Source organism: Miniopterus schreibersii (assembly GCF_964146895.1).
Source record: "Miniopterus schreibersii genome assembly, chromosome: 10".
Classification (NCBI taxonomy): Eukaryota; Metazoa; Chordata; class Mammalia; order Chiroptera; family Miniopteridae; genus Miniopterus; species Miniopterus schreibersii.
The window spans coordinates 54769721-54797088 of record NC_138110.1 but is presented as its reverse complement, the minus strand read 5'-3'; the positions used below and the strand labels follow the sequence as shown (position 1 = coordinate 54797088).

The following is a 27368-nucleotide window of genomic DNA, read 5'->3' as shown; positions in this document are numbered from 1 at the left end:
CCTCCTCTGGGAAGCCCTAGGCAGTCTCTCCTGCTCCTCGGCTCCTACACTGCACTGTGGCTCAATTTCCCCAGTATACAGTGAGCTCCTGAGACACAACAAACACTGTGTCTTATTGAGTCCTGTGCGCCTCCTGCCCTGTCTGGGGCTAGACCAGCCTCCATGATGGAGCTCCCTCCATCCCAGGGCACCCAGGCTGTAGGTCCTGAGCCTGAGCACCTGCGAGAGACAAGGTAGACAGACAAGGTCTCTGGCTGGCAGACCTCATCGCCTGAGGGAACAGGGAATTATTTTCACTGGCTAAGAAATTACTACAGGAGACTAGCTTTCCTGGGGAGCTGGGAATGAGGTACTAAACTATAACTGAAATTCTGGGTCTCTCAGAAGAACTGGCATCAAAAAGAAAGAATTAAATTTCCATTTGTGGAGTTCTCTGCCCAGAAGTTTCTGGCATTGCTTTCCCTCCATAAAACAATTGCTTGGCTGAGAAAGGATGAAGGGAACAAGGAAATGAGTCTTATTGCCAGGATCTGCCTTTGTGGGGCCCAGAGTTTCATCACCAAGGAAGCTGCCTCAGTTTCCTCAGCTGTAACACAAAGATAATGAAAGGTCACCAGCTCTCCCGTGGGGGTTCTAGGGGTGTGTGGGTGCCGTATGGAGTATGTGTCATGCCTGGCATACAGTAGACGCCTAGCCAATGCTGGTTTCCTGTCACTGACTCACGTACTTTGGGCAAGACCCCAGTTTCCCAGGCATGATCCCCTTGGTCTATTTTAAACCAGAGCATAACCGGGGCCACAGTGGCCTTGGTCAAGGTGGCAGCTGGTTTCCTAGGAAGGAGCTGGAATTTGGATATCCAAGATTATGCTGAAAGCTGCTTCTCTATCTGCCCCAGAAACCAAAGGCGCTGTCTCCACTAGCCCGTCTCTCCCTCGCTCAGTGGCAGTGCTGTCTCCGGGTGGGACCTTTTAAGGACATTGCCTGATGACAGGCTTGATCCAAACTTCCTCCCCACTTTTTTTTTTTTTTTTTGACATACGAGACTTAGATTTTACATCCCCCGAAGAAAGTTTTTTTAATATACACTTTGAAAAATAAATCTATCCTGTCGTCCCTCCCAAAGGAGCTTCCACCCCAGGGTCAGCAAGAGCCCTGCTCCAGGGTGGGGGGTCCCTTTTCATAGACAAGGAGGAGGAGCCAAGCTCTCTGCAGTTCCACCCCCTCCCCTGACCACAAAATAGCAAAGAAAACCTTTATCCAGGAGTGCTGTGAACCCAGCAGGCTGGCCCGGAGTGACAGAAGGCCAAGGCCCGGGTTGGGGGAGGGGAACAGAATACTAGTGGGCCAAGCTCCTTGCAGGCTGGGATGGCAGGATGGGGGCTGCTGCTGTGGTCTCCAGACATCCCCAGGTCACATGATCTTGTTGTCTGGTGCCAGAGGTCACTGAAGGAGACTGCAGAAGGCAGCAGGGCAGGGACCCCAAGAGCCCAATCATTTCCACGACAGCATGGAGGAGATACATCACCTCCACTCTCAAGGAGAGGCAGGGCCGGGGAGGTGCTGCCGAGCCTGCGTCTCCCGGCACTGCAAGGTCCGCTTGCTGTGAGGTTCACACACTTGGAAAGAGCAGAAGAAAGAGGGCGGGAACCAGGAATCCGGGGCCTTGTTATGGGTCTACTTCTGTGTGGGTCCTTGTCTGTGGTTGGTGGGGTGCACAAGGAAGCCTAGGCCTTTCAGAGCCGCATCTCCCATAGCTACAGGAGACCCTTGGGAGGTGCAGGGCCCACCGTGGAACACGGGACCACCAGTCTTCGCCTCAGAGTTGGCAGGGTGCCGCCTCTTCGCCCCTCAGCCCAGTCACTGCCATTCACAGAAAAGGGGGTCTGACTGCAGCAGCCTCTGGTCTCTGGCAGGTTCCCTATCCCATCAGGCTAAAAGGAGCTTAAATATTCCAGTGCCACCTCGTATACAAATTTATACTGTTCCTGAGAGGAGGAGAGGCAGACAGGGAGAAGGGGAGACAGGAGAGAGATAGGAAGGAAAATGCATTTAGAGGTACGGATTTTGGAGAAAACTTTATCTACATCTGTTAACAGTCAGCTTAGAATTATTCGTGTAGATTCTGATTCAGTAGGTCTGGGGTGGGGCTCAAGATTCTGCATTTCTACCAAGCTCCCACGTGCTGCTGCTGGTGGCGGTCTGCAAACCACACTTTGAATAGGACCACACTTAGAGCAGGTTTAAAGGCTAATACTAAAGTTCCTTATGGACGGTCTGTCCCCACCATTGCACCGGGTCTTCTCATCGGGGGTTCTGCCTACCCCGCCTCTTTCCACCCCTTTCTCCAGTGTCCTCTACCACTACCTTATACTGTAAAATTAGCGTAAGTTAATTAGAATAGGACCGGACTGGGTGGAAACCAGAATCCACATTCTACTAATCCAGAATCCCTTCCCCTAAGCCTGAATTAGTGACACTTTCCTAAGGAATGGGCAGGAAGGAAAAGTGGGTGGTACCAGGGTTACTGTTCAGACTGTCCTGTAGGAAAGGGAAGCTAGTGAGGTTGGGAGCAAAGGATGTGGTGTGGTGCTCAGAAAGCATCTAGTCATGGAGTGTTTTTACTATTGGACACTATTTTCTTCAGGTTGAGGGAACTGGAGCCACCCCGGCTGGAGGAGAGCCGCTCTCGGGACACTCACCAGGGTCTCCACCATGTTGGACTTGTTGTTGCGCAGCGTCTTCACGATGTGGAACACGTCAATGATGTTCTGCTGCTGGATCATCTCACACACGCTGCAGATGGCACAGAAGGTCCCGCTGCGGCCGCCCCCACTCCTAAACATAGAGTGAAAGGTGAGCCACAGTCCTGGGCCCCACCTGCGGTGGGGGGAGTGGCTGCCCTGGCAAAGGTAAGGTGAGGCAATGGCCAAAGCCCAAATCTGAGCCACGTGTCGCGGTTTGAGTCCCATCTGTGCCATGAACCTGCTTTGACCTTGAGTAAGTGACTTTCATTGTCTGAGCCCCAAGTTTCCCATTCATATAATGCAGAGGTTGGACTAGGTGACCTGTGAGAGTTCAATGAGCTTGATGCTTGTTTGGTTCTAGGAGCATGTTCTAGTCACTCATGGCACACAGACCCCAACCTTCAGGCCAGGTAGTGTGTCTTTATACATGTGGTGCCTGCATCTTTATCTAAAAGGATGCTCTGGGTCCGCCCACACATCCAGTGAAGGCAGTGGAAGGTTGCATGTGATTTTCCCATCCACTGAGGACAACAATACCAGAGACATCTTTCTCAGCCTGGGGGCAGCCAGCCTAGGTGTTTGGGTGGGGGCTGGGGAGTCTGAGATGCTGTATCCTGAAGTGACAAGTCTCTATTTGTATACCCCAGTTTAAACAAGACCCTACAGATCTAGAGAGCAGAGATAGAGGGCGCTTGGCATGGTCATCTCCCTGTCACTCCATCTTTCTGATGCTCCATATGTCATCTTCATGGGAACACCCTCCAACTCTTCTCAGAAAGTCCCTTTCAGAATCTGCCTGATTCGGAACTCCTGGGCATACTGCCAAGAGTAACTAATGATTTCATGTAATGGTCTGTGTCTAAAGAACATCTGGACAGAAACTAAGGAACTCAGTTAGTCTCCCAGATGTTTTATCTATAGGACAGCCAACCACCAGATGTTTCAAGTACAGACAGTTGCCCTCCATTCACTGGCAAGTGCCTGCATTTCAGTGTCTGTTTTGGTGTCCCTGATCACCAGGGATGCCAAGGTCCCTGTTGATAGAAGGACACCCTCTGCTTTCCTTTGGTTCAAACTGCTGGTTGCCTCAGCGAAGGGAGACATGGATAAAAAGGTACTTCTGCAAAAGACTAAAAACCAATCCCATGGGAAAGAGTAGGAGGGGACCCCCAGGAGGGAGGGTTCAGTATTTTCTGGAGCAAGAACAGCAGGGTCCAAGAAGAGGAGGTGGGTGGACACAGGCATCTTGGGCCCAGTGGAGTGAGACCCTGATAGGATGGGTGTCGCTCTGTGCTATAGGTGAGGCCACCTGAATGTGTGGGAGCGAACTGAAGGGAGCAGGGGTTAGCTGGCAGGGGACCAGTTGCCAGTTTCTGGGATGTGAGCAGAGGCAGCTCATCTTGGCTGATGTCACCCACCAATGTGACATGCAACACCTCATGGCATCTTCCTGGACTGTAGTCTGAGGCTTGCATCCTTTGGGAAAAGGGGATGCTACAGGTGGTGGCCTTCAGCTGTGTGTGTGTGTATAACTTCTCTCTAAGCTCTGTGATTCTTCTGACGTGCATGCACCACCTTTTAGAAAGAGGAGGATGATAAGCTGGTTTTGAAAAGACAACTCAATTCTGAGGTCAAGGTGCTATTAGTGCCTCCACTAGCTCCACAGATACTTATTCTGAAGAAGGCCCGACTTTGGCTCAATCTTCCTTTAACACGCCTTTTTAAAGAGGGAGGCCCTCTCGGTCATGTCTCCCCAGTGATTTTCAGGTTCTAAGAAGCAAAGTGAATGGTTGTGAATCAAGTGTTCTATACCCAGCTGTTATGGCTCCTGATTTGTTTGGGTCCCAGGTCTCTAGGATCCCTCTCTGAGATTACTTTATACTCCTGTGGTAGACTCTGACCCAGGCATTTGCATATTTGCTACCATGATATTGCAGTTCTGTATGTTGGCAGATAAACTGTTTATTTTCTAAATATTTCAAAGTCCCACAGTGTCTTAAGATGACCTAATTCAACATACCCATTGGACAGATGAAGAAACTGAGACTCACAAAATTAAGTGATTTCTTTGATGATAGCTTTCAGCCACAATGCTTTAAGGGTCCTGACCTCCATTCTGCAAGATGACATCAGGGGCTGTTTGGAAATCCCCGTGCCCTAGCTCTGCCCATCCTAAGACATGAGGTGAAGGTTCCATTTCACCCCAGTAATGGAGGTATAAACACAGCTGACCGGAGCCCACGGTGTCCTGGGAAAATGTGTTGCAGACACGGTGGGTGAATCCCTGGGTTTACTCAGAGGCAGTGTGGGGTGATGGATGGCACGTTAGCTTGGACGCCAGTGGATCCAACTCAAAACTCCTCTCTTAGCTGCCCGATGCCTTGCCCTGTCTGTGCCCCAGTCTTCTCACTGTAACATGATGAAATCTACCTCACGGATGGAATGAGGTGACTCATTTTGAGTGCCTGGCATTAAGCTCACTTAACCCATTCCCATCCTTCTTCAGGAAAGAATAGAGCAGCATCTAGTTGGTGGAACCCTCTTCATCCTGAGCTTTCTAGTGACTGGCAGGACACATCGTGCCTCCTGCTGGAGGGCGGGGCTTATCTCCCTCTTGGGAGCATTGGGGTTTGTTCTGTCCACCCTCTGTGTTTGGGGAAAGGCCACCAGGTTTTGCATCAGTAAATGTCATATAACATTAGTTCAGGGCAACAGACTGGAAATTCCATTCCATTAAAGGGTTGCAGTTCCTTGAATGCACTCCCATTGGCCTTTAAGGGATGTTGAGATGTGGTACAACCAGGTGTGCCTAGGGCTGGTATTTGTGCCCAGCCACATCCTCAAGGCCATCCTATCACCCATCACTCTGTGTCCCTAGAGACCCCTCCATAGTACAATACTCACAGGCAGTGGACCACGGTGCGTCCCTCCCTCCCGTCGTACTGTTCCTGCCACTTCTCCAGCCGCCGGACCACTTTGAGCAGAGAGCGCTTGGAGGGGGGGGTGTCCCGGTAGGCAGGCCAGCCAATGTACTGGAGGTGCTGGACTATACGATACCCATCCTGTGGCTGAGAACAGAGAAGTTGTTAGGGCTGTTTTGCTGGGGACGTGGGGATGCAAGCCCTCCAGATACCCTGGGGGTTGCAGCACTGTGTGGAAGACAGACTAAATGAGGTCTAAGCCATGTCATTGTGGGGAGAGTCACAGACTCTCTCCTTACTCATCTCTATACCTTTGTGCACACTGGTTCTCCTGCCATGGCTGCCCTGCATGCACCCCCTCTCAACCTGGAAAACTCCTACTCAGTCTTCAAAACCCAATTCAAATGTCCCCTTCTTCAGGAAAAGCCTTCCCTGACTCTGCCAGTTAGAATTGATCTCTCTCCCTGAGGTTCATGTGCCAGAATATATCTCACTTTCCCAGTAGATTGTGAACCCTGAGGGAGGGGCTGAGTTCAGTTCATCCTGGGCCCCCAATAAAGACTAAAGTCACTTAGTCAAATAGCCACCATTTCATAGATTACTAATCTGCTTCCTCCCACCCTATACTCCTCCACCCAGCAGTGAATTTCTTCTTGGAAGCAACTCTCTTTCATTTTGGTGTTGTTCCCAGGGTCTAGCCCAAAGCTTAGTGGAGCCAATCAAAGGCTGCATCGACTCATGCCAAAACAGTGCGACACAGTAGGAAAGCGCTAATTTCTAAGAAGTTTTGTCTACACGGCAGCAAGTGTGTCAGGAAACAGGCAGATGGCAGGCGGGATGTCGCCCCGCTCTGCGCGTCTCTGTGTTGGCGCCATGGCTGGGTCTGGAGCTGGAATCGGCAGAGGCATCACTTCCCCAAGGACGAGATGATCGGGAGAGAACAGCACAGACTCTCGGCTGGCGGGCAGGGTCCTCTCCCCGCAGCCTCCCTCTATTTTTGGGGGCACGGGAAGCAATGGCGGCGCACGCTTACCCGAGCCATGTTACAGATGCGGAATATTCTGTGGATGATGTCCTCGTCGATGTCGGCGGAGACGAACTCCACTTGGATGGGCCCGTAGCACCCGGAGGTCTTCTCAGGCCAGTACTGCATACAGAGCTGGGAAGGAGGTGACAGGAGGAGGCAAGGACAGGGTGGGAAGGGGTTAGTTTCATGTCATCACTGAGCCTTTCTTGTCAGCAGAACACGCTGGCTAGAGCGTAGGTATTGCGTAGAAAATTAGACTCTGCTTCCCCGCTGGGGAGCGGCCACTCATTCGGGGGAGTTGTGGGCAAGTCAAAGCTCTGAGCACAGAAACACTTTGCCATGCTGATTTCACACCATTTGTCAGCCTTGCTGGGCCTCACTTTCCTCACCTGTAAAATGGAGAGAGTGATATTTACCTTGACGTGCTGCTGTCAGGATTAGATAGAACACACCGAGGGAAGGGCAGGTACAATCCCCAGTTTTCTTTTCAGTAACGCGAATCACGGCAAATGCTTCCCCATCCAGGAAAACCTTCACAATGTTCATGATCAGATCACGAGCAGTTTTAGAAAATACTTAAGCTTTGGCATCAGGTAGGCTTGGGTGCAAATACAGGCTCTGCTCCTGACCAGCTGTGTGACCCAGCCTCAGTTTTCTCATATGTGAAATGGGGATAATTATGCTTACCTTGCACCAAAAGGTGATGCAGCATGGTGTTGAGAGCTCTTGAAGTGATCTTTCCTGTTTGTCTGGAATTGGGAATTAGATCCTATGGCTGAGAGCAAAGGCAACGACTGCCCCTCAACCTAACACAGTGTCTCAGCAGAGGTTGTTTTGTCACCAGGGGACATTTGGAAATGCCTGGAGACATCTTTGATTGTCACACCTGGGGGTTGCTATAGGTATCTAGTGAGGAGAGGCCAGGATGCTGCTAAACATCTTCCAAGGCAAGTATACTTCCCCCCACTGAGTACTCTGGCCCCAAATATCAACAGTGCAGACAGAGATTGACATTAACTGTGGCCTAAGATCACAAATTGTTCTTCAGGTTTATAGTCTCAGCAAGAAAGAGAGATAGATTCTTCATTCCCCTGTATTTGTTGAGCCACCAGCTGACTTTAGTTGGAGAAAGAACAGTGAGGTAGTTGGCAGGGGTTGTGGCTCAAAGAGGGGCAAACGTGCCTCCTCAAATTCCTGGTTCCCAAGGGGCATGGTGGCAGACAGTGGACCCTGTCCAGGTCTACAGGCCTCGGCACTGGGCACAGAAGGGAGCTAAGATTGGGCTGCATGCTTGTTAGGGGCCACCCCAGTGCAGACAAAAAGGCCATGTGTTAGACCCTCGACCTGGGGGTTGCCCAGAGGACAGAGCTGAGACTCACAAGACCCTCCGAGGCATCTGAGGGCAGCTCGGGATCAGTTCCTTCATTAGCGGGGTCTGCCACAGCCTCCGCTGAGCTTGCAGACAAGGAGTCAGATTGTGAGAGGTGAGCCACAGAAACCCGGTGGCCTCCTCTCAGCCGCCACGGATGCAGGGTTTTCATGAAAGCGACCACTGTCCCTTTTGTTGAGAGAGAATAGCCAACTCACCCTGGCCAGTCACATGCAGAAGTGTCTTTTTTTCTATCCTTCCTCCAGAACCGGAGCCAGAATGGAAAAGCCAGGAGGAGGAAAGATGCAGGAGACAGAAACGCACACGTCTCCGTTTCCCTCCTTCCTAGCTGTGGAACTCACATTCCGGCTCAGGGATGACACTGCTCACAGTGTGGCCCACAGGCCACACCTGGCCAGCACCTGATTCTGTAAGTCAAGTTTTATTGAAATACCACTGTACTTATTCGTCTACGTATTACTGCCGGTGGTTGCTTTCGAGCCACAGTAGCAGAGCTGAGTAGTTGCCACAGAGACCACATTGCCTACAAAACCTAAAATATTGCTTATCTTGTCCTTCACAGAGAAAGCTGGCCAACACCTGTACTATTGGCTTGTTCTGGGAATAGAGAAGATGATGCATGTGAACAAACAGGCATGGACTAAGCACCCACTAAATCCCAGCCATTCACAGTATCATTGAACCTATCAGTGCTCAATGAAAATAACAATTACGATAATGCCTAACATCTAAAGCTGAAGAATTCTTCTTACCTCGTCTCAAATACTCAAACAGCAAAGATGTGCAAGGTTAGGTTTCCTAACGCAGTGGTGCTTGCTGTCCTGGCGTCTCCACTGGGGGTTAATGGAGCATACTAATGTGTGTGTATATGTGTGTGTGTGTGTTGGGGGGCTGGGCACAGGGGCCCCGTGGCTGGACAGTCATCTGCTGAGCTGGGCAGTAATGACAAATCCACAATTTGAACTTCATTTCTCTTTGCCACTGGCTCTTCGGCCTTGCACCCTTCCCGATAATGAGAGACTAGTACCGATAAATCTGTGGCTAGCCAGAGAAATCAGAACTCATCAGAATTGCCCATTAAAAAAAAAATAACTGCCTTTATCACTTGCATTGAATTTAGCCTTGCCAGAGGTTGACTGTGATCCTGATATCAGGTACAGGGGTCCGAGGCATCAGGGAAAGTCTGTTACCCCCAATATTTTCAGTCTGGAGAGAATGCGGAATGATTTTTCTCTTTTAATAAGATTTCCAGACCAATTTCTCAAGCTAATAGGTTCTACTATGCCTCAAATAAGACTTCTATATTTGGGACACCTCTCTGCATTTGATTTTCCAGGTCACTCTCCTGTAATGCGCAGAGGGCTGGTGAAGTTTGCAGAATCCTTCTAATTCTAAACCAGGGCCACCCTTTCACTCAAGTTCCCTAATTCTCTAGATCGCATCAGCAACACTGTGGTGACATTCAGCCGGGTGTTGTGGGCAGATGTCGCGTTTTAGCTGCCAAGGGTCATCAGGGTCTCCCCACAGCCCAGGACATCACACATAATCTAGCCATGGGGACAGAAGGAAGGGGGGAAGCCAAGTGTTCCTAGTGACCCTTTGGGGCTCAGAAATGATTCTCATCAACAAGAAATGTCCTCTGTGGTTTAGCTCGAGGCTGTCCTGGTGCCCAGGCACTGGGGTCGAGCCTCGGTGGGCGCTGCCGTTCTGGCTGTGTATGCAGTGTAGCAAAAGGGCTCCCACTAGAAGTGCCCTGGGTTCAAATCCCAGCCCTGTCACTTTCTAGCTGAATGAGTTGGCCAAATCTTTTAGCTTGTCTGAGTTATGAGCGGCTGTGAATCTTAATGTGTCTGCTTAGCACAGGGATCTGTAACTAGTGAGCACTCAGTAAATGTGAGCTATAATTGTTAGGCAATGTGGGGGAGGCCACTCCAACGAGATGGATAAAGTGAAGTCTTTTTTTTCTCCCTCCACTTAGTAGCTCTTATGAAAATTTCTCTTTAGGGTTATACCCAAAGGACTGCCCTTGTGAAAATTCCTGATCAACCAGCTTGGGGGAGCAGTGGGGATGGGGGCATCCTGGACATGGGGGCACTGTTCTGGAGTCCTGTGGGTTGTTCTGGAGGGGGACCTAGGAGGTAGGGGAGGAAGGCTGGGTGCAGCGGAGCCAGTGAAACAGTCGAAGGGGAATCGATGTGTCATGTGCCCCCCCCCCCCACCTCCTAAATATTCAGCAAATTTATAATAACATGCACAGTGCTCAATGTTATTGATTTCCTGTGGAAACTAGCGAGGACCTGAACTTTGCTTCCTGGGTGACACAGAAACAGAGCAGAGACCGCAGATGTGGTCTGAGGGGCCAGACCACGAACACATGAGCATCAGCATTTTATAGAAATCTTGGGGGTAGAGACCTATGGTTTCTTAAGACCCTGGAAATGGGGGGTTCAAAAGTCCACTTGATTCTCTAAAGCCATGAGGTCTCAGCTGACCCGGGGCCACACATACAAGCAATAACACTTTGGTATTTTCTTCCTTAGATGGAAAACTGTCGAAACGCTCTCTCCAAGAATTGATTCAAATCCTTCAGCCTAGAGCCTGGACCAGCAGCCTTTTGCGACCTCATACCCCAGGACTCTCCCCTCTTACCGGCGGTGTGGGGAGGGAGGTGCTGTCTGTCCACAGTGGCCTCCCCTCTGCAGACACACAGCCAGTGCAGAAGACCACACCTGGAGGGAAGCGGTCCTGCTATGGCTGCTGATTTAGAAACGACCATGCTGCCCCCAGAAAAGCAGAGCGACTTTTGCTACTTATTGTCAGAACAAGTGAAACTGAGGGGAAATCATGAAGCACTTGTGGATAGCCCGGGAATAGCTGCCACACATGGTTCCACCAAGTGGCCTCCATGGCTGTGTGGGCCGCGCAAAGAGCAAATTCCCACGTGAACTGTAACAAACATTAAGGCAGCTCCACTGCTAAACATCATTTCTTGCTGATGGAATTAGAAAGCTTGTTAGTCTCTGGAATAAACATGCCCGAATGTGCTGAATGAAAACTAGCATATGGCTTGTTTCTTTGGAATAAACAATTTTAAAGCATATTTCCATGCATCTTAGCTATACCTTTCGTTAATTAAATAATACTTTGGCAAAATGGAAAAGCCAAGGAATGTCACAGCCTTAGAAATTAAGGACCCGACTTGTCAAGGTCCTTGTGATCCAAGGAGCAGGGCAGGGGAACCAATCCCAAGCCACCCAAAGGTGAAGTGAATTCGTATTGCTAAGAGAAAAAAATATAAAAGAGCCACCTGAATTGGTTTTAAAATTCAGGTCAGTGATTATAAAATTCCTTTAACTAGATTCGATAAAGAGCCGAAAACATGTAATTGGTTTTAACACTGTAGCCAGTTAAAGAAGACAGATGGTGGGTGAGGCAGTGGGCACAGGGACAGTAATCAGTGCCATGCCCACATCCCTCCTCCATCCAGCCTCTCCACGGTCCCCTGGGGTGAACAATGCATCTCCAGCAAGGGGGTGGAAACTGGCTTAGGACAGGACACCGACAGTCACCGACAGTCGCATCAGAGTGCGTTTCCCGGAAGGAAGGGTGGGGCTTCAGGAGAATATCTAGAGAGGAAGGTGGGGTGGGTGGAAGGCAAAGCTCAGGGCAGGTTTTAGAAACAGGTAGGAAAGAGACAACTGAATTGTGCAACTTAAGAAACAATTTTTGACTTCCGGTCAGGATGACAGTGAGCGCAGAATCCTCCCCAAACCCCATCAACCTTATGTGCTGCAACCTACAGGTAGCTCAGCCACACCGCCAACATGAGCCCTATGGTCCCCAGTCAAACCACAGGATGTGGCACTGGTCCTCTTGGGAGCAATCTCATGAGCCTGGGACCTGGGGCTGCCCTGCCAGAGTTGCTGCGCAGGCTGCAGCTACAGGCTGCTTTGGCACGGGCACGGGCACCCTGGCAGACAAATGCTGATGCCACTTCAAAGAGCTGCCCCTCCAGGTGCTGAGGGCGGCTTTTCTGATGCTCGCGCTGTGTCACTGTTTATTTTCGAAAGGTGCCCAGCTGCTGCGGTGATGATATTTATATCAGTAAGTGCTCCATTCATCTGCCGGTTCCAGGGGATGCTTGCCAGCTGCATATGGCAGCCAACCTCGGGGAACTGCTGAGCCTGATGTGTTCGCATTTAGAGAATCAGTTCTCAAAGGCTGTACCGACCAACATCTGGGGCTGAAAGATCGTCATTCTCCCGGACCCGCCCCGAGAGGGGACGCTCTAGCCAACGACCTTGACCTTTGCTTCTCTCCTCTAAGTGTCCCAAAGTGAGGCTCTCTGAAAATACTCTGTGTCTGAGCTCTGGTTTAGCAAAAAACGGGATGCTAGACCAAGGGAACAGCAAACAGGCTTCCGTTGGCTCTGCTTTGCTCACGGGCTCATGGGGCGACATTCGCTCACCATTTCACTTTCAGGCAAAGGAGCCGACGTGATGCCTTGTGGCTCTGGAACTCCGCCAGGGTCTTTGTTCTATGGAAATCGTCTAATTTCACACTTATCGCAGATTCCAACCATTTGTTGCTTGGGCCCGACCCTTGGAGTCATCCTATTTTCTTTCACTTCCCACATTTTATTGGGTCTACCTTGTCTGTCCAGAATCCTCTCCATCGCTACCACCAAGGTTCGGCCATATCCTCTCACCCCGACTACTGCCGAAGCCCCTCTCTGTTCTCTGCGCTTCCACTCTCAGCAGCCACCCGTCCCCCTCCCCACACCAACGGTCTATTGTCAGCACAGCAGCCAGGGAGGTGCTTTTAAAAAATGTTGAATTACTTTTTCAAGTCACTCCTCTCCCCCAAACCTGTCAATGGCTCCTCATTTCTCTCCAAATAAGATCCAAAGTTCTTCCTAAAGCTCTCCAGGACCTGTCACCTGCTGCTGCTGACCCCACACTCACACTGCTCCAGTCTCAGTGGCCTCCAAGCTATTCCTCAGATGGGCCAGCCTGTGCCCACCATAAGGCCTTGGTGTGGGCTGTCCCCTCAGACCAGATGCTCTTCCTGAGATGCTCACATGGTTCGTTCTCTCACCTCCTCCAAACCTGGGCTCAGATGTGACCTTCTCGGTAGGTCACTCTATCACAGTTGCACCCTGTCCCCCAAACCAGCCTTCCGATCTTCATCACCCTACTCTCTTATTTTTCTTTTCCCCTGCACTTGTCACCTTCTAATATGCAATAAGGATACTACAGAGAGCGTGCTGTTATTGTCTCTCCTGTTCTAGAACAGAGGCTGCCCGGGAGATGGGGGTTTTCTGCTTTGCTCTCTGTGTTGCTCACTGGTGCGTCCCAGCACCCAGAACAGCGTCTGGCAAATAGCAGTACTCAGCAGACACGCCCAGGGAACGAGCAGAACCTGTCCCCAGCGTCTCTCACCGCAAACCCAAGTCGTGCCCAATGTCACCTCTGTCACCTACTCCCCTCGGCGTCCCCACCCTCCCCGCTCCCTCTCGCGCTCCCCCACCTGCCTTCCCCACCTGGGCCGGTCGCAGCCCCAGACACTTGGCTGCCCGGAACAGAGCCCCTGCGGCCCTCCGTGACTTCTCCTTCTCATTCCTCTCCCACATCCATCTGGTCCCCAAGCCTGGGACTTTAACTCTGACGGCGTTTTCACATCTAACTTCCATTCTCCCGCCTCCTGGTCACCTCCTCAGCCAGCTCATCCCTTCATCTTCTGCACATCTGTAACATTCTGCGCCCCAATCTCCAGGTTTCCAGGTTTTTATTCCAGCTTTTTCTCTTCACTGGCCCCAAGACTCAGCCTTCGAACAGGAAACTGTCACACCACCACGCGACCTCTCAATAGCTCTCCTCCTTCCACAGTATTTTCAAACTGTGCTCCTAGGAACCCCAGGGGTTCCACAAAGGTACCTATGGTAGGTGACTCTCTAAGAGGTACCAGGGGGAGCCAAAAGCCCAGGTGGGTGAAGCTCTAGACCCCCTCCCCCCACTTCAATGCTAGGAGGTCTCAATTGTACCTCCTTCATTTATTGGACTTGAACAAAAACTTTTAATATAAAGAAAGGATTCTGTTGCGTACAAAATAAAAGTCTTAAAAACAACAACCACTTACCTTGCTGCAGGCCAGGGCCCAAGCTCCTTAGCCCGGCATGGGCGGCCCTCTGCAAGCTGGGCCCTGTGCCCTTTCTGGCATCACCACCGTCTCCTGCCCCAGCCCGGGCCCCCGCCACACTGCGCAGAGCTCCTCTGCACGCACTCACCCCACCCTGCCTTTGCCCCTGCTGCTCCCTCCGCCTGGAATGTCCTTTCCCAACTGCTCCATCCCCCACATGCCAAATCTCTGCTGCCTTCTTCAAGGCCAAGGTCACCTTCTTTCTGAAGCCTTCCCTCACCCTGTGGGCAGAATTAATTGTTCCCTGTTCCCTCCTGCACAGCGCTTCGCCGCTGACCTCTATTATAGTGCTGCCACACGAGGTGGGGACAATTTGCTCATCTGTCTCTGTAGCCAGACTGCGAGCTCCTGGAGGCTGAGACTATAGCTCAGATTCATTTTTATTTTATTCCCACACAAGGCCAGCACTCACACAGAAGTGCACCGAGTGACTGGGAGTTTCCTTCACGATAGTGAAAGGACTGCTTTTCAAAAACCCGAAAGGCCAGTGTCATCTCCTCTACCCAGGAACAGCTGCCCTGCATGGGGATGTGGGCTCCAGACACTGTCCCATGATCCGTGTCCTGCGTCTTGAGCCCAGGGATGTGCTCTAGGCACATGATGCCTGGAGCAGTCAGACCCAGAGGGGCTCAGGCAGGAAGCCTGCCGGACACGAGGACCACCTCTGATGAAGCCAGGGCGTGGTTCGCTGGTCAGTGGGCAAAGGGTCCAAGGTGCAAGCCCAGGCTCTGTCTGTGCAGGCTGCATCATGTAGGGGGTCAGGGTGGGTGGGTGTGGCCAGGCATCAGGATATTCTGTGGGGCTGGAGACGCTCAGAGTTGGGGACAGCAGTCTCTTCTGTGAGCTCTGCATGACTTGGAACAAGGCCCTAACCAGTGCCTGGGGAATGGAGCACAGAGTCTGGGACTGGGTGGCAGGGGGCCAGACAAAGCCCATACAAGGGGGTCACTGCTGGGATACGGAGGGCCCTGAGGTGGCAGGGCCTGCAAGGAGATGCCCTGCCAGAGGCTGAGTGGGCTCTCTTGGTGCTCACAGCCTCAGTGTCCATCACACAGCAGCTCGGCTGGGCAGAGGCAGTGCTCTGCTGGACCGCAGGGCTCTCCCTCCAACTCTAGGGCACGGCTGTCCTAATGCACCTGAGCACCTAGGGCAGTGGCCAGGCCTCCTACCTGGGCCGTGTCCATCTCATTCAGCATCACCACGGAGGAGCAGTTATAGTCGAACACCAGCCTCCAGAAGTCCGCCACGGTGTTGGGTAGAGGGTGCTGCGTGACCACAAAGGCGGCCGGCTGCTTGTGGCTCTGACAAAGGAATGACACAGGCTTCGTAAAATGTATATCCATCAGTGATGTTCTGATGCTGATGAGGCCCGGATGGCTGCCAGAGGCCCCGAGCCTGCCAAATAGATGACACAGAGCACCTGGCCGTGCTGTTATCTCTGGGCACCCTGGTGGCAAAGGGGACCTTTTTTAATGAACTCATTCTCTTCCAAACTGAGAATTTCATTAGGAAAGTGTCACTCGGATGGGGATTATCCAAATAAATTATTTGTGTCTTGGAGCTCAGCAAATAATCATCATTACACTCTGAAATGAAAGATTCTGGATGGAGATTCACTGTTCTCCTGGCCAAGGTTTCTCTTGGGATAAAAGGGATGTCTTGTGTCCCTTGCCCAGGGTGCTGCAGGATCGGCTCAGCCCAGGGTAGAGAGTTCCTGAAGGGGCTCATATTGCAGGAGGCTCACTCCTGCCCAAGGTTGGAATGAGGCTGAGCTGGCCTGAGTTCAAACTCAGCTTTACCACTTGTCCATTATGTCATCCATCCATCCATCCATCCATCCGTCCGTCCGTCCGTCCGTCCGTCCATCCATCCATCCATCCATCCATCCATCCATCCATCCGACATTCATGCATCCATGCATTCATTCAGGCATCATTTGCAAAGTCACTTTTTCTGGTGCTAAGCACTGGCAAGTTATTAGATCTCTCCAAATCTCAGGTTCTTCATCTGGAAAATGGAAATCATAACTCCAAGGGGATGACGTCCTACAGACTGAATGAGATTTGCGTGTGAAAAGACCAGCAAGCAAGAACGGAGCTGTGAGCCTGCTGTCAGGGCAGACACACCCCTGACTTGGTTCTTCAGCCTTGGCTTGGACATTGTGCTGGCACACCGACACCCAGTACAGTTCTAGAAGACAAATAAATGCAGTCCCATATTCAGATGGGGAAACTGAGGTCCAGAGAAAACGGCCTATGAGAGTCTGGACTATACCTTAAGCTCTGACAGGGCCCTATTTGTTACAGTCCTGTGAGATGTTTGGAAAGATTGGGGAGCTTCTCCGCCTCGCTAGTGGTTTGTGAAACCTAAAAAATAGTCCATGTTTGTAACAAGTTCTCCTAGGAGAGGGTCCCTAGTGGAGTTCCAGATGTTTTCAGTGGAGTCACAGGTCAGCAGGAAGATGGGGAGGGGAGAGGAGAGGAGATCACCCATCCAAACCAGGCAAAGATCCTGCCAAGGAGATGATCCAAAGCACCCGTTCACTCTGTGATCTCTCAGGGCACTTGTGGCCAAAAAAAGCCATGCAATGGTGGATCCCACCTATGCACTGGGGGTCCTGTGTTCTAAGGGTCTTTTCTTGGCCAGTGGAATGGTCAGAGGAAGGTCTGGAGGCAAAATAGTTTTCCCTAAAGCCAAACTCTCCCTGCATACAGCAGGTCTCTGGGCCATTGCCAACTATGGAAAAGAATCAGGCTTTCAGAATCAAAGACTTGGGGTTTGGACCCTTGACTCCATGGCTTCTCAGCTAGTCTGCCTGGAGACAGTCATGGGGATACCCTGACACCGAGTACTCCTCTAGAAATGGGATAATAATAGGCAAACGCGAGCCAGACAGTGTCAGTCCAGGGCCGGCCTGGTGCCCACCGCTCGGTGAACGTTAGTGTCCTTCCCTTCCCCCATGCCCGTGATAAATGCTCTATTAGGCCAGCATGCCTGACAAAGCCTTATCTGAAAATATGTTCGAGATCCGTGCTCCTGCTGGGTTTCAGGGACCAGCCAGCAATCCATTTCATGGATAACATCATCCCTTACCAGGGAAACATTAAAAATTAACCCAGAGGACTTCATATTTTTCTGCTGGGAGCAAAGCTGCTATGGTTACCAGATAATGCATAGACTGAGCTGGAATACAGATAAGGACTTTTTTTTTGGGAAGAGAGGCAAAGGCCCCAGTGATGGCTCACAGGAGAAATGCCCTGTGGACACAGAGAATACTATCAGCATCAGAGCTTGCTTGGAAGAAGGCATTTGACTCCAGGCAGTGTCTAACCTACTAAGCAGAGGCCAGGAGCATGTGCGATCCTTGCTTTGATGAGGAAGGCAGGGAGCGGGAGCAGGAGTCGTGACAAGTAGAAGACAAAGCTAAGGGGAACTTGGAAGTGTGAGTGCACCCCCAGGCTCCATCTTTTACCACACATGCATGCACACTTGCACATGCATGCACACACATGCATGCACACATACATATATATATGCACCCCTTGACCTTGGAACGCTCCAAAGCTAATGCCAGAGGTCTTCCTTTCATTTCCAGCTATTTGATATGACCAGACTCTCCCTGCTTCTGGGCCTAGGCCTTCCATGGAGGACTTGAGCACCCTCTGAGCAGAGGCTAGAGCACATCCCTACAGAACTGGGACAGGCACTGACCTCTTGTCATCTCTCTGCCTGCAACACCTACGACCCTTGGAGAGAAAGTTTCAGGAGGCTCAGAGGCCAGAGAGGTAGTTGGTGGTCTTGGCCCCAGAAGAGAGTACCTCCTGTTCCTGTCTGTTCTGGGAGAGATGGGAGGTTCACCTGGGCTGGGTGGATGACATCGTGGGGAAGGGAGCCTGGCAGGGCTCATCCCCCATCAGGCAATGGTATTCTCAATCCTGAGCATCGGGAGGCAAGATGTCTGAGTCTTACTGGATGGAGTAAACTGTGGTGTGGGAAGGCTCAATAAATGAATTCTAGAGTGTGAACCAGGAGTCCTGGGTTCTGGCTTTACCACTAGCTCTCTGGGTGACGTTCAGCAAGTCTCTTTCCTTCTATGGCCTCAACTTCCTTTGCTGAAAAGTGCAAGGATGAGACTAGACGATTTTGGTTCCTTCTTGCTGCAAATATTTCTACTTCCCAGAAGTGTGGGGACAATAACTGGAAGTAGCTGGAGGACCCAGGGGAGAACCATGCTGGTCAGGAGCATGAACCCTTTGGGGCAGGGACATAACCCGCTAATCCCAAACCAGGTTGGGGTGGGGTACCCTTTCTGAGCACCCGATGCTGAGAAAGCAGGAGACAGTGCCCCTAACAGAATAGTCCACGTTCCCATTGCTGCCTCCCACTGCACTGACTGAGCATCTACTAGGTGCTATCTTCCTTCCTGCCTCTGCACAGGAGTTGTCTGGGAACAGGTCTGGGAGGTCCTGGCATGTAGAATATTTCCTGAGCTGCACTCAAGGCTGAGAGTCAGCTCTGTTGGCAGCAGGAGCGGGGACTAGGTCGGTGGTGGTGTCAGGGGAACCACTTTAAGCTTTTGTCAATTCTTTCCAGACTCTTTATGGGAGCAAAAGAGTCAAAAGCACAGCTTATGGGCTTGGACAAGAGCCTTCAGGGGGAGCAAAGGTCCTTGGGGCCAGCAAGATCAAAAGCAAGGAGAGAATGCTCGGGGAGGCCCAGCCACCTCCACCTGGGGACGAGCTTTTCCTGGAGAGCCAGCAGGGGCGTTCCCCAGCAGGGCTCAGCTTACGTCCATCAGTGCCGCGTTGATGTAGTTGCTGGATTCTCCATCCACTGATATGAGGAAGGGCAGGCAGCGGTCCAGGGGCAGGACGTCCATGCTCCGATTCTTATCGTGGTTCCGAGGCAGGAGCCCGATGCTGCAGTCCTCGGGCCGGACGTGGGGAGTCACGATGTTGAGGGTCTGCGGGTGCAAAGGTGGATAGACAGACAGCTCGGATGCTTGCCCAGAACAGAGGGACAGTGATGTTCAAACTCAGCCTGACCCCCCCTCTCCATCCTTCCAGCTTGGCCTCTGGTGCCTTTCCCAGGGCGGTTCCTCCTCTGTGGTGATATCCTATCATCTGCAACCCAGGTATGTGCCCTTCACCGGGATTTGAACCCGCGACCTTTAGGTGCACGGGCCGATGCTCCAAGCACTGAGCTGTCCTGAGGGCAGAGGGAGCCAAGTCTCATGTCCCAACCCTGGAGCATTTCCAAAGCTCCCAGGGGAAGCCATGCTGTGGGTCTCCAGCCCCACTTTGAGTAGTGAGGGTCTAGGACACACTCCAATTGTACAGAAATATTGAGAAAACCCGTCTCTTCAGGGACAGAGGAGCATGAAATTCACACCTACCTGCGTGTATACACCTGTCTCCACCCGCAGCTTGGCCTAGAACTAAATATGCCCTCAGTTCAAACCTAATCGTAGTTAAAACAAGCGTCGGCATCACTGAGTGATGGGTACCACAGCAGCGCGCGGCTGGTTCATATTCTGGAATTCACTCTGCAGCCCCTACAGCTGCAGACGCTGGACGCCCGTAGATATCAGCTCTCACAAAGAAACCCACGCGTGTGCTCCGGGCCCCTGACGCCGGCTGCGCCACTGGGCCTGGGCTGTGCTCATACCTGAAATTCATCTTTGATTTGGCTGGAGTTGGTCTGGGGGTCCAGCCTGCTGATGTTGTAGTAGAGAGAGCGGAACTCGCACACGGGGATGGCGGTATTGCCACAGAGGCACGCCTCCAGGATGGCGTCGTGCACGAACACGTATTGCTCCTGCAACATCAGGGCAGAGCGGACAGGGCACCCAGTAAAAACAGTGACTGGGACTGGGTGTCCACACTGAGTCCGCGGCTGTGAAGGATGGGCATCACCTGCACTGCAGAATCCCCACCTTCCTGCCTATAACTGGAAGGGCCAAGTTTCCACATGCTTTGTGACGGCCTCAGCTATGGTGAGTTTTGTCCCTTGTGTAAGATTGAACAGCATCGTCACAGGTAAAAGTTAGAAGCTTGTGGACGTGCTACTGCAGGTGCTCTTGGTGTCCTGCCCCTGTCCCCTCAGCTGTCATCTTGACCTGCTGAAGGCTGCTTACTAGATACCTGGGATTCACGCTGAGGGTTTTTTCCTAGTCCCAGGGGCACACCTGGGCCGTTGCAGGGTCGAGGACCTAATGCCTCAGGAAGGAGCCCTCAAGCAATGCCAGGTGGAGAGCTGGGGTACAAAGACCTAAGTCCCATCTCTCCTAAGGGGGGCCCTTGGAAGAGCATATCCCCACTATCTCAGAGCTCCCAGGACTGTGTTCCAGGTGTCTACAGGGTGAGAGAGCTTAGCAAACACTTTAACAGGGTCAGGGCTCAATTTCCTTCCCTCCGCTCTCACCATCCAGTGTGTCTTGGGATCCGCCACCCCAAATAACCCACTTGCCCTCAACTGCTTGTCTCAGGGGCTGCTCCTAAAACACGTGACGCCCCCTCTGCCACCTCCGCTCTTCGCGCCTCGATGCTCTCTTCTCCTGGACACCACTCCCCTCTTCTGTGCCTCAGTGGCCTGCTTCCTCTGGAAAGTCTTCCCTAAATTCACCAGGAGGAAGGCGGTGTTGTCACCTCCTTAACAAATGTGTGGTGAGTGACTGCTTTCCTGCAGAACTTGGCCCACCTCTTTAAATAAAATGCTTATCTGGATGCATGTGATGTGAATGTACGTGAATACCTGTCTCCCCACCAGACAGCGAGGACCACAACCTGTCTAATGGGAGCCAGCGAGCCTGTCTTCCACGTGCGTGCACCTGGGACCAGAGGAAGCAGCCTCTCGGCTTTAGCAGCCTCACCAAGAAGCTAAAGACTGGCCTGTGGGGGCTGGCTCAGGGCTTGTAGCAGGGTCCTACATGCACAAGCCTGTAAGCGGGGGCCTCCCGGCGGAGCCAGCGGGGACTGGCCAAGCCCAAAGCCGCAGCAGTTTCCCTCTGCAGGGTTGACGATGGAAGCATCTCTTTGTGTGCCCAGTGCTGACTGTCCTGGCACCCACAGCCTTCACTAGAGCCAGAAGGTGGGCTTATTACAGGACTAACAAACCATTGCTCCGAGGAGTAGGAAAGGCAGAAGAGGCTGCCTGGAAAGAGTGTGGTTCATGGGGAACAGCATGGCCCTTGATGTCACACTGACCCGAGTCCTACCATGATCTGGCTATGGGGGTCTTTGGGGACACAATTGCTCAGTTTCTTCATCTGTAAAGTGGGGTTACTAGTAGGATTTACCCCATAGGGTTGTTGTGAGGAGTAGAAACAATTCCCTGAATGCAAAGAACCTAGCACGATGCTTGGTACATAGCAGGTGCTCAACAATAACGATGAACCCCTCCCAGTTCCCTTAGGTCTTGGGCTGTCTAACTGGACAGAGGGGCGCCTGAAGGTCTACTTCTCCCTCAAGGGCAGGGCTGTGTGTTCTCTCCCGTGGGATCTCTAGCACCTGACTCAACAACTCAGTAATTTCACGACAGTGACTAAAGCAATGCTGGGCAGAGTAGGCATTCAACAAATCCAGTCCTTCCCTATCTCTCTTCTCTTTCACCCAAGGCAGCGATATTATTCATTCAGCCCCTGCTTAGATGCCCTCGGAGGTGGGGAACTCACCACCATTCCTCACTGATGGAAGCCCCTGAACTGTGGGACCTCAGGGTTGGCAGGGCCGTCCTAGCTTCAGTGATGGTCTCACCATATCAAACCACGTACTCCCCGGGCCCCTTTCTATAGGTGACACCACCCGTGGGTCTCCCTGTTCTGTCGTGCTCCTCCCTGGCCAGGGCTGCAGGTGGCTGCCGGCTCAGTCCCCCGGGACCCACCTCCGTCTGCACCAGGTTGACCCTCTGGGCGCGGAGCTCGCGCACGCAGTTGAAGATGTCCACCACCCCCTCGTTCTCCGCCATGTCGAGCATGGTGTCGATGGCGATGAAGCAGCCCGTCCTCCCGGCTCCAGCACTGGAAGAAAGGACAGTAGTCTGTGTCACGGACCTTGAGGTGGGACCAGCCCTGGGGAGGCCCCTCACATTCAGCCCTGTCCCCTCGGACCTTGCAGAGAGGTGGCACGCCACAGAGGTCAGAACCTGGAGACCCTGAGCAAAGGACTAAACTTAGAGCCATTTGTAAAATGGGAGAGTAGTCTTTGCCTTTAGGGCCATTTGACCAGGATTGGCTTATTTTTGTTGTGTGCATTTAGCAAACACTCACTTGGCACTTACCAAGTACCAGACATTGTTCTAGGTGCTTCACCAATGTTACCTATTAATTCTCTTACGAGGCTGTTGGAAAGTTTATCACCCCATTTCACAGGTGAGAAAACTGAGGCACAGGGTGCTTACCTTGCGTGAGGTCAGACAGCCAGCAGGTGGTGCAGCTGGGACTTTAACCCAGGCAGTCTGGCTCCACTGTCTGTGCTCTGACACTCCCTGTCTTAATAACAGTCATAGTACATACATGTGTGTAGGACAGTTTCCTCATCTGATGGCTAAAGATAATCAAATGCACACAGTTTTGGAAGTGAAGACCGAGGGAGGCTGCCTTGGCTGTGTTTTCGTCTTGCACCCCTAGTGGAGATGAGTGTCTTTGACTCACAATGTGGAAATGAAAGGAATGCAAAGAGGAAGAGCGATGGAACCGTAGGGAAAGCAATGCTGCCTGAGCATGAATCCAAGGAGGACAGGCCAGTGGGGCCCGTCGCAGACAATGACCTAGAAAGTAACCTGTGGGAAGCAGAGTTTCCATTCATGGTAAAATTTCATGGTTTGAATGACATCTGACTTGTATTTGCCCTAGAGCACTTCATCTCCCACCAATCCAGACCCCCAAGAGGGGACTCAGCTGGCTGGGGCCTCAGGGCCTAAGAGCCACCCCATCCATGTCCCCTCTGAAGTCTCACCCTCGGCCTGTTTTAGGGGCAAGAACTAACTTGACTTGATTTTGGATCTTAGATCCCTCTCCTGGCATCCATGGTCCTCAGTTTTCTTCCCCTTACAACACACCTCCCTGCAGGGTTCTCATGAGGACTGAGCTGTGTTTATTTCAGCGTCACATAGTAATTAAGCTCATGCTATTGGGGGTCAGACCCCTGGGATCAAATTCTTGCTCTACCACTTACTAACTATGTGCCTTGGGTAGATGACTCAACCGCTCTGGGTGTCAATACCCTCATCCATAAAATGAGGCTGAAAATAATAAATAGACCCACCATGTAGCATTAATAGCACAATATATGTAAATTGCATGAAATTATGTTGAAAAAACACAATGCATATAAATTGCTTTGCCCTGTGCCTGGCTACATAGCAATTTCTCAATAAGCGGTTGCTATGTATATTTGACAAATATTTATTGAGCACCTATTAGGCATTAGATGCTGGGACTGGGAGTGGAGATATGAAGGTGAGTATGGCGTGGTTCCTGTCCTGCAGGATGAGCAGTCTGGAGTGGGGGACAGCATTAAGAGGCAGAGAATGTCCAGAATTCTCTTAGGCGCCTAGGATATGTTAGCCAACCCATTCAGTCTTCAGAAGAGCCTCAGAAGCGGGTGCCACTTGCTCAGGTGCATTAAGGTGACTGGCTATGGAGATAGACATGGAGGCATCGTGCGAGGAGGGCCTGGTAACTGTTTGCCACGGTCTTCCTTTCTCCCTCACCCTGCTCTGGCTGCTCTTTGGGACATATGACTTGAGGGCTACTGTTTTGTTGTCCTTGGGTTGCAAAGAGATAGAAAGCAGAGAATATATGCAAAACTCTTGGAGAGCCCAGGGGGTATAATGAGTAGGGCCTCTGCATCCCCAATTGCCTCATCTGTGAAATGGGATTTCTAATTCTCATCTTGGCGTTGTGGGGAAAGAAAATAGATGCCACGTGAGAAAGAGGTGGCTCTGAGACGTCTCCAGTTTATGGGGTCACTCCTTGACTTGACTCAAGACCTTGACTGACGTGGCTCTACCAGGGCAGGGCTGAGGTAACCTGCCTGCAGGATCGGAAAGACAGCCTGGCCCAAGGTCACACTGGAAAAGAGAGTCACTGGGAAGGAGGCTGAGTGGCGCAGGCTAGCCGGCCTTTGGGTCTGGACATCCACCCTCCTCCGCCTCTTCACATCCTTGACAGGGCACTCCATCTCCATTTAGGAGAATTCAAAGATGTGCCAGTCATTCCCAATGTGACCTTCCAGGTCAGAGCTGAAAATATCTCTTCTCCACAATAAGGTGAAGCCTGACCTGTCCATTTACTCTCTATTAGGGACCGTGCTGGCTGGAAATTGATTTTTAAAATAATAGAAATGAAGAGAAACCACTTCCAAGCATGCTAGATATCCCAGCTCACCACCCTACACCTGTGTGACCCGAGCGAAGTGTCTACCTGCTCGGCACCTCAGTGTTCCTGTCTGTACAATGGGAATGATAATGGTACCCACCTGTCAGGGTTGGGTGAGAAGTGAATGAAATAATATGGGTAAAGGGCACATGTAGAAGACGCTGTCAGGGCCAAGCCCTTGTCCTCAGGTGGCATTACTATTTCAGGACAACAGAGATAACAATGACTGCTACTGTCACTCCTGTTCTAGTTAGACCTCAGGACCTGGTTCTCATCAGAAGGCGCTGGGCAGAGCGGACACAGACAGGGGCCGCTGGACAAGATGGTATCCCCCTCCCTGAGAGAGCAGAGCAGCAGAGACTCCCTTTTTTAGGGTTGAGGGGGCTTTCACTTACCTGCAATGGACCACGATGGGCCCAGCTTCAGGGGGGTTGAGGAACTTGACCTGGCGGACAAAGCCTAGGAGGCCAGTGGCATAGCAGGGGACGCCGTGGTCGGGCCAGCTGGTGAAGTGGAAGAGGCGGAGCTCCCGGATCTCATGGTAGCCTTTCTGAGGAGAGAATGGGCCTCTGTTCCTCCAGCTGCTGCTCCCATATACCTGAGCCAGTGCCATGGGGACCACAGCTGCTGCACTGAGGAACCAGTCTCCCTGCTGTCAGGGGGACAAGGCCCTCAAAGGGTTAATAGGTGCTCCTCCACAGAGGGGTTCTGTGATCTGTTACATCTGGGAACTTGGGAAGTAGATAAAGTGAAAATGATTGCATCACTGCAGGACTTGTCAGAGCCTTTAGTGTGCTAATATATATATTTGAATCTCCAAGGGGGCGTTATGACACCCCCAGGTTTGCCCAAGAGACCTTCTTTTGATAAATATTTCATGGAACTTGTATTCAGCATAACAGATTCACAGAAATGTTGGCCTTAAACACCAAGTTCAAATAATTTCCAGTGGAATATGAGGACTTTCAGAGATTACAGTCTGGGTTCCTTCAGTTTTCCAGTCCTGTCTATGATAGTTTCTGTGGCTTTAAAACAAATTACTGGACTTCTTTATTAATTAGATTCTTATTTAGAATTATATGATATAGAACAAACAAAAGTCAAGCTTCTCTGACGGATGGGGGAGGTGGGGCCTAGAGCTCCACTCAGTTTCCCTTCTCCTCTCACCACCCCTCACATAGACACCCTCCAGTCCAAGTGACAGTTCATGACTATTCTCTGGGCAGGTCACACCCTGGGCCTTTGCTTGTGCAGTGTCTCTACCTACTTTTCCCTCTTAGCAGTCTCCTGCAGATATCTGGACAGCACTGAATAGGAAGCATGCTCAATTGTTCATTCTTTCAGCTAAAGAATATTCACTGAGGGTTATCCATGACCAGCCACATGTTAGGCACAAGGAAGGTGGAAATAAAAGCCTCTGTCTCTGGAACAGCTCATGATCTAGTTGGGGAGGGAGACTCCTAAGTGGATAATTCTATTAAAGTACATAAAGGAGTGTCAGCTAACCCCTTCTGGGGAGAGTAGAAATCAGAGAAGGCTTCTAGGAGGAGGTGATGCCTGACCTGTATCTTGAAACATATCAATAGTGAAAATAATGGCTAAAATTTATTAATCATACACTAGGTGCCTGCCACTCTCTGAACACTTCAATGTATTATTTCACTGAATCGCCATGCCAATACTCATACTATTATCTCCTTTTATGGATGAAGAACTTGAGGCTAAACAAGGTTAAGTAACAGGGTTGCCATCTGAACCCTGGCTGTTGGCTCCACAGTCTGAGATTTTAAGCACTATGACACATGGATGCCTGAGTGTTCCCAGGTTGAAGAGATGGAGGGATTCCTAGGCAGAGAGGAAGTGCAGGCAAAGCACGGGGACAGGACTTTGCATGATACGTGCACAGAATCACAGAGCCCAGGGCAACTTCAGAGGAAAGTGGAAGACAGGCAAGGGTGGACAGCAGGACTGGGGGTGGGAGGCTGGGTGGGTGCTGGACCCTGGAAGGCTTGGAATTCCACTTTCAGGCCTTTGGACTTCATCCCAGAGGCACTGGGGAGCTAGAGGGTGGTTGCCCAGATGGTTGCACAGAAGGGTCAGTGCATCAGACTTACATTTGAGGAGGCTCACACCAACTACTATGAGGGGGATGGATTTGGCTGGGTGTGTTGGAGAGCTGTGTAGAGGGCACTGATCATGCCCACCCAGATCCCCTTTCCCAAGCCAGGGCAGCCCCCCAACTACTTTGAGTTTTGGCTGCAGACAGCGCAGTATTACCCCCTTATTCAGAGAATTGCTCTCAGAGAATTGCTCCCTTGGGTGGGGGGTGGACAGCTGACAGTCAGTGACTGAGACTTAGAGTGACCAATTGAGTTTGTCAGTCTGCCCAGGATTGAGGAATTTCCCAGGAAGCGGTCTGTCCAGTGCCAAATTCAGGAGGGTCCTGGGCAAATCAGGATGATGGGTGACCCTAATGGGGTACAAAAGGCCTCTTGCCTCAAGATGAGATCAACTCTGTGGCGCAGTTCATGCCCTAGAGCTCCTGGTGGGACTAGGCTGAGGCTCGTCTCCACCTGAGACCAACACCCTTGCTCGGCTCCTTCCCCTGCCCTGTCCTGTCCCGCTTCCCTCCCTCCCCTTCTCCTCAACACATCACCAAGGGGACCAGAATCATCGCCTCAGGCTCTGATTCTTGGAAACTCTTGTGACA

The 27368-nt window shown here is 51.6% G+C and overlaps 1 protein-coding gene across 7 annotated transcripts in view; it reads right to left on the bottom strand.

The window, feature by feature from the left end:
- Positions 1–1032: 1032 nt before the first annotated feature.
- The window catches only part of PTPRT (protein tyrosine phosphatase receptor type T), a gene marked incomplete at its 5' end in the record, with an annotated part of 804541 nt that continues 778205 nt past the window's right edge, over positions 1033–27368 (bottom strand). For all 7 annotated transcript variants that reach the window (XM_081150334.1, XM_081150335.1, XM_081150338.1 and 4 more), the window contains 9 exons: positions 1033–1985; positions 2700–2835; positions 5649–5812; positions 6699–6824; positions 15450–15581; positions 19070–19243; positions 19948–20097; positions 22162–22297; positions 25054–25208. In XM_081150334.1, the coding sequence (XP_081006460.1) occupies positions 1932–1985; positions 2700–2835; positions 5649–5812; positions 6699–6824; positions 15450–15581; positions 19070–19243; positions 19948–20097; positions 22162–22297; positions 25054–25208 (1227 nt within the window). In that variant the 3' untranslated portion in view covers positions 1033–1931. The remainder of the gene's footprint in view (positions 1986–2699; positions 2836–5648; positions 5813–6698; positions 6825–15449; positions 15582–19069; positions 19244–19947; positions 20098–22161; positions 22298–25053; positions 25209–27368) is intronic.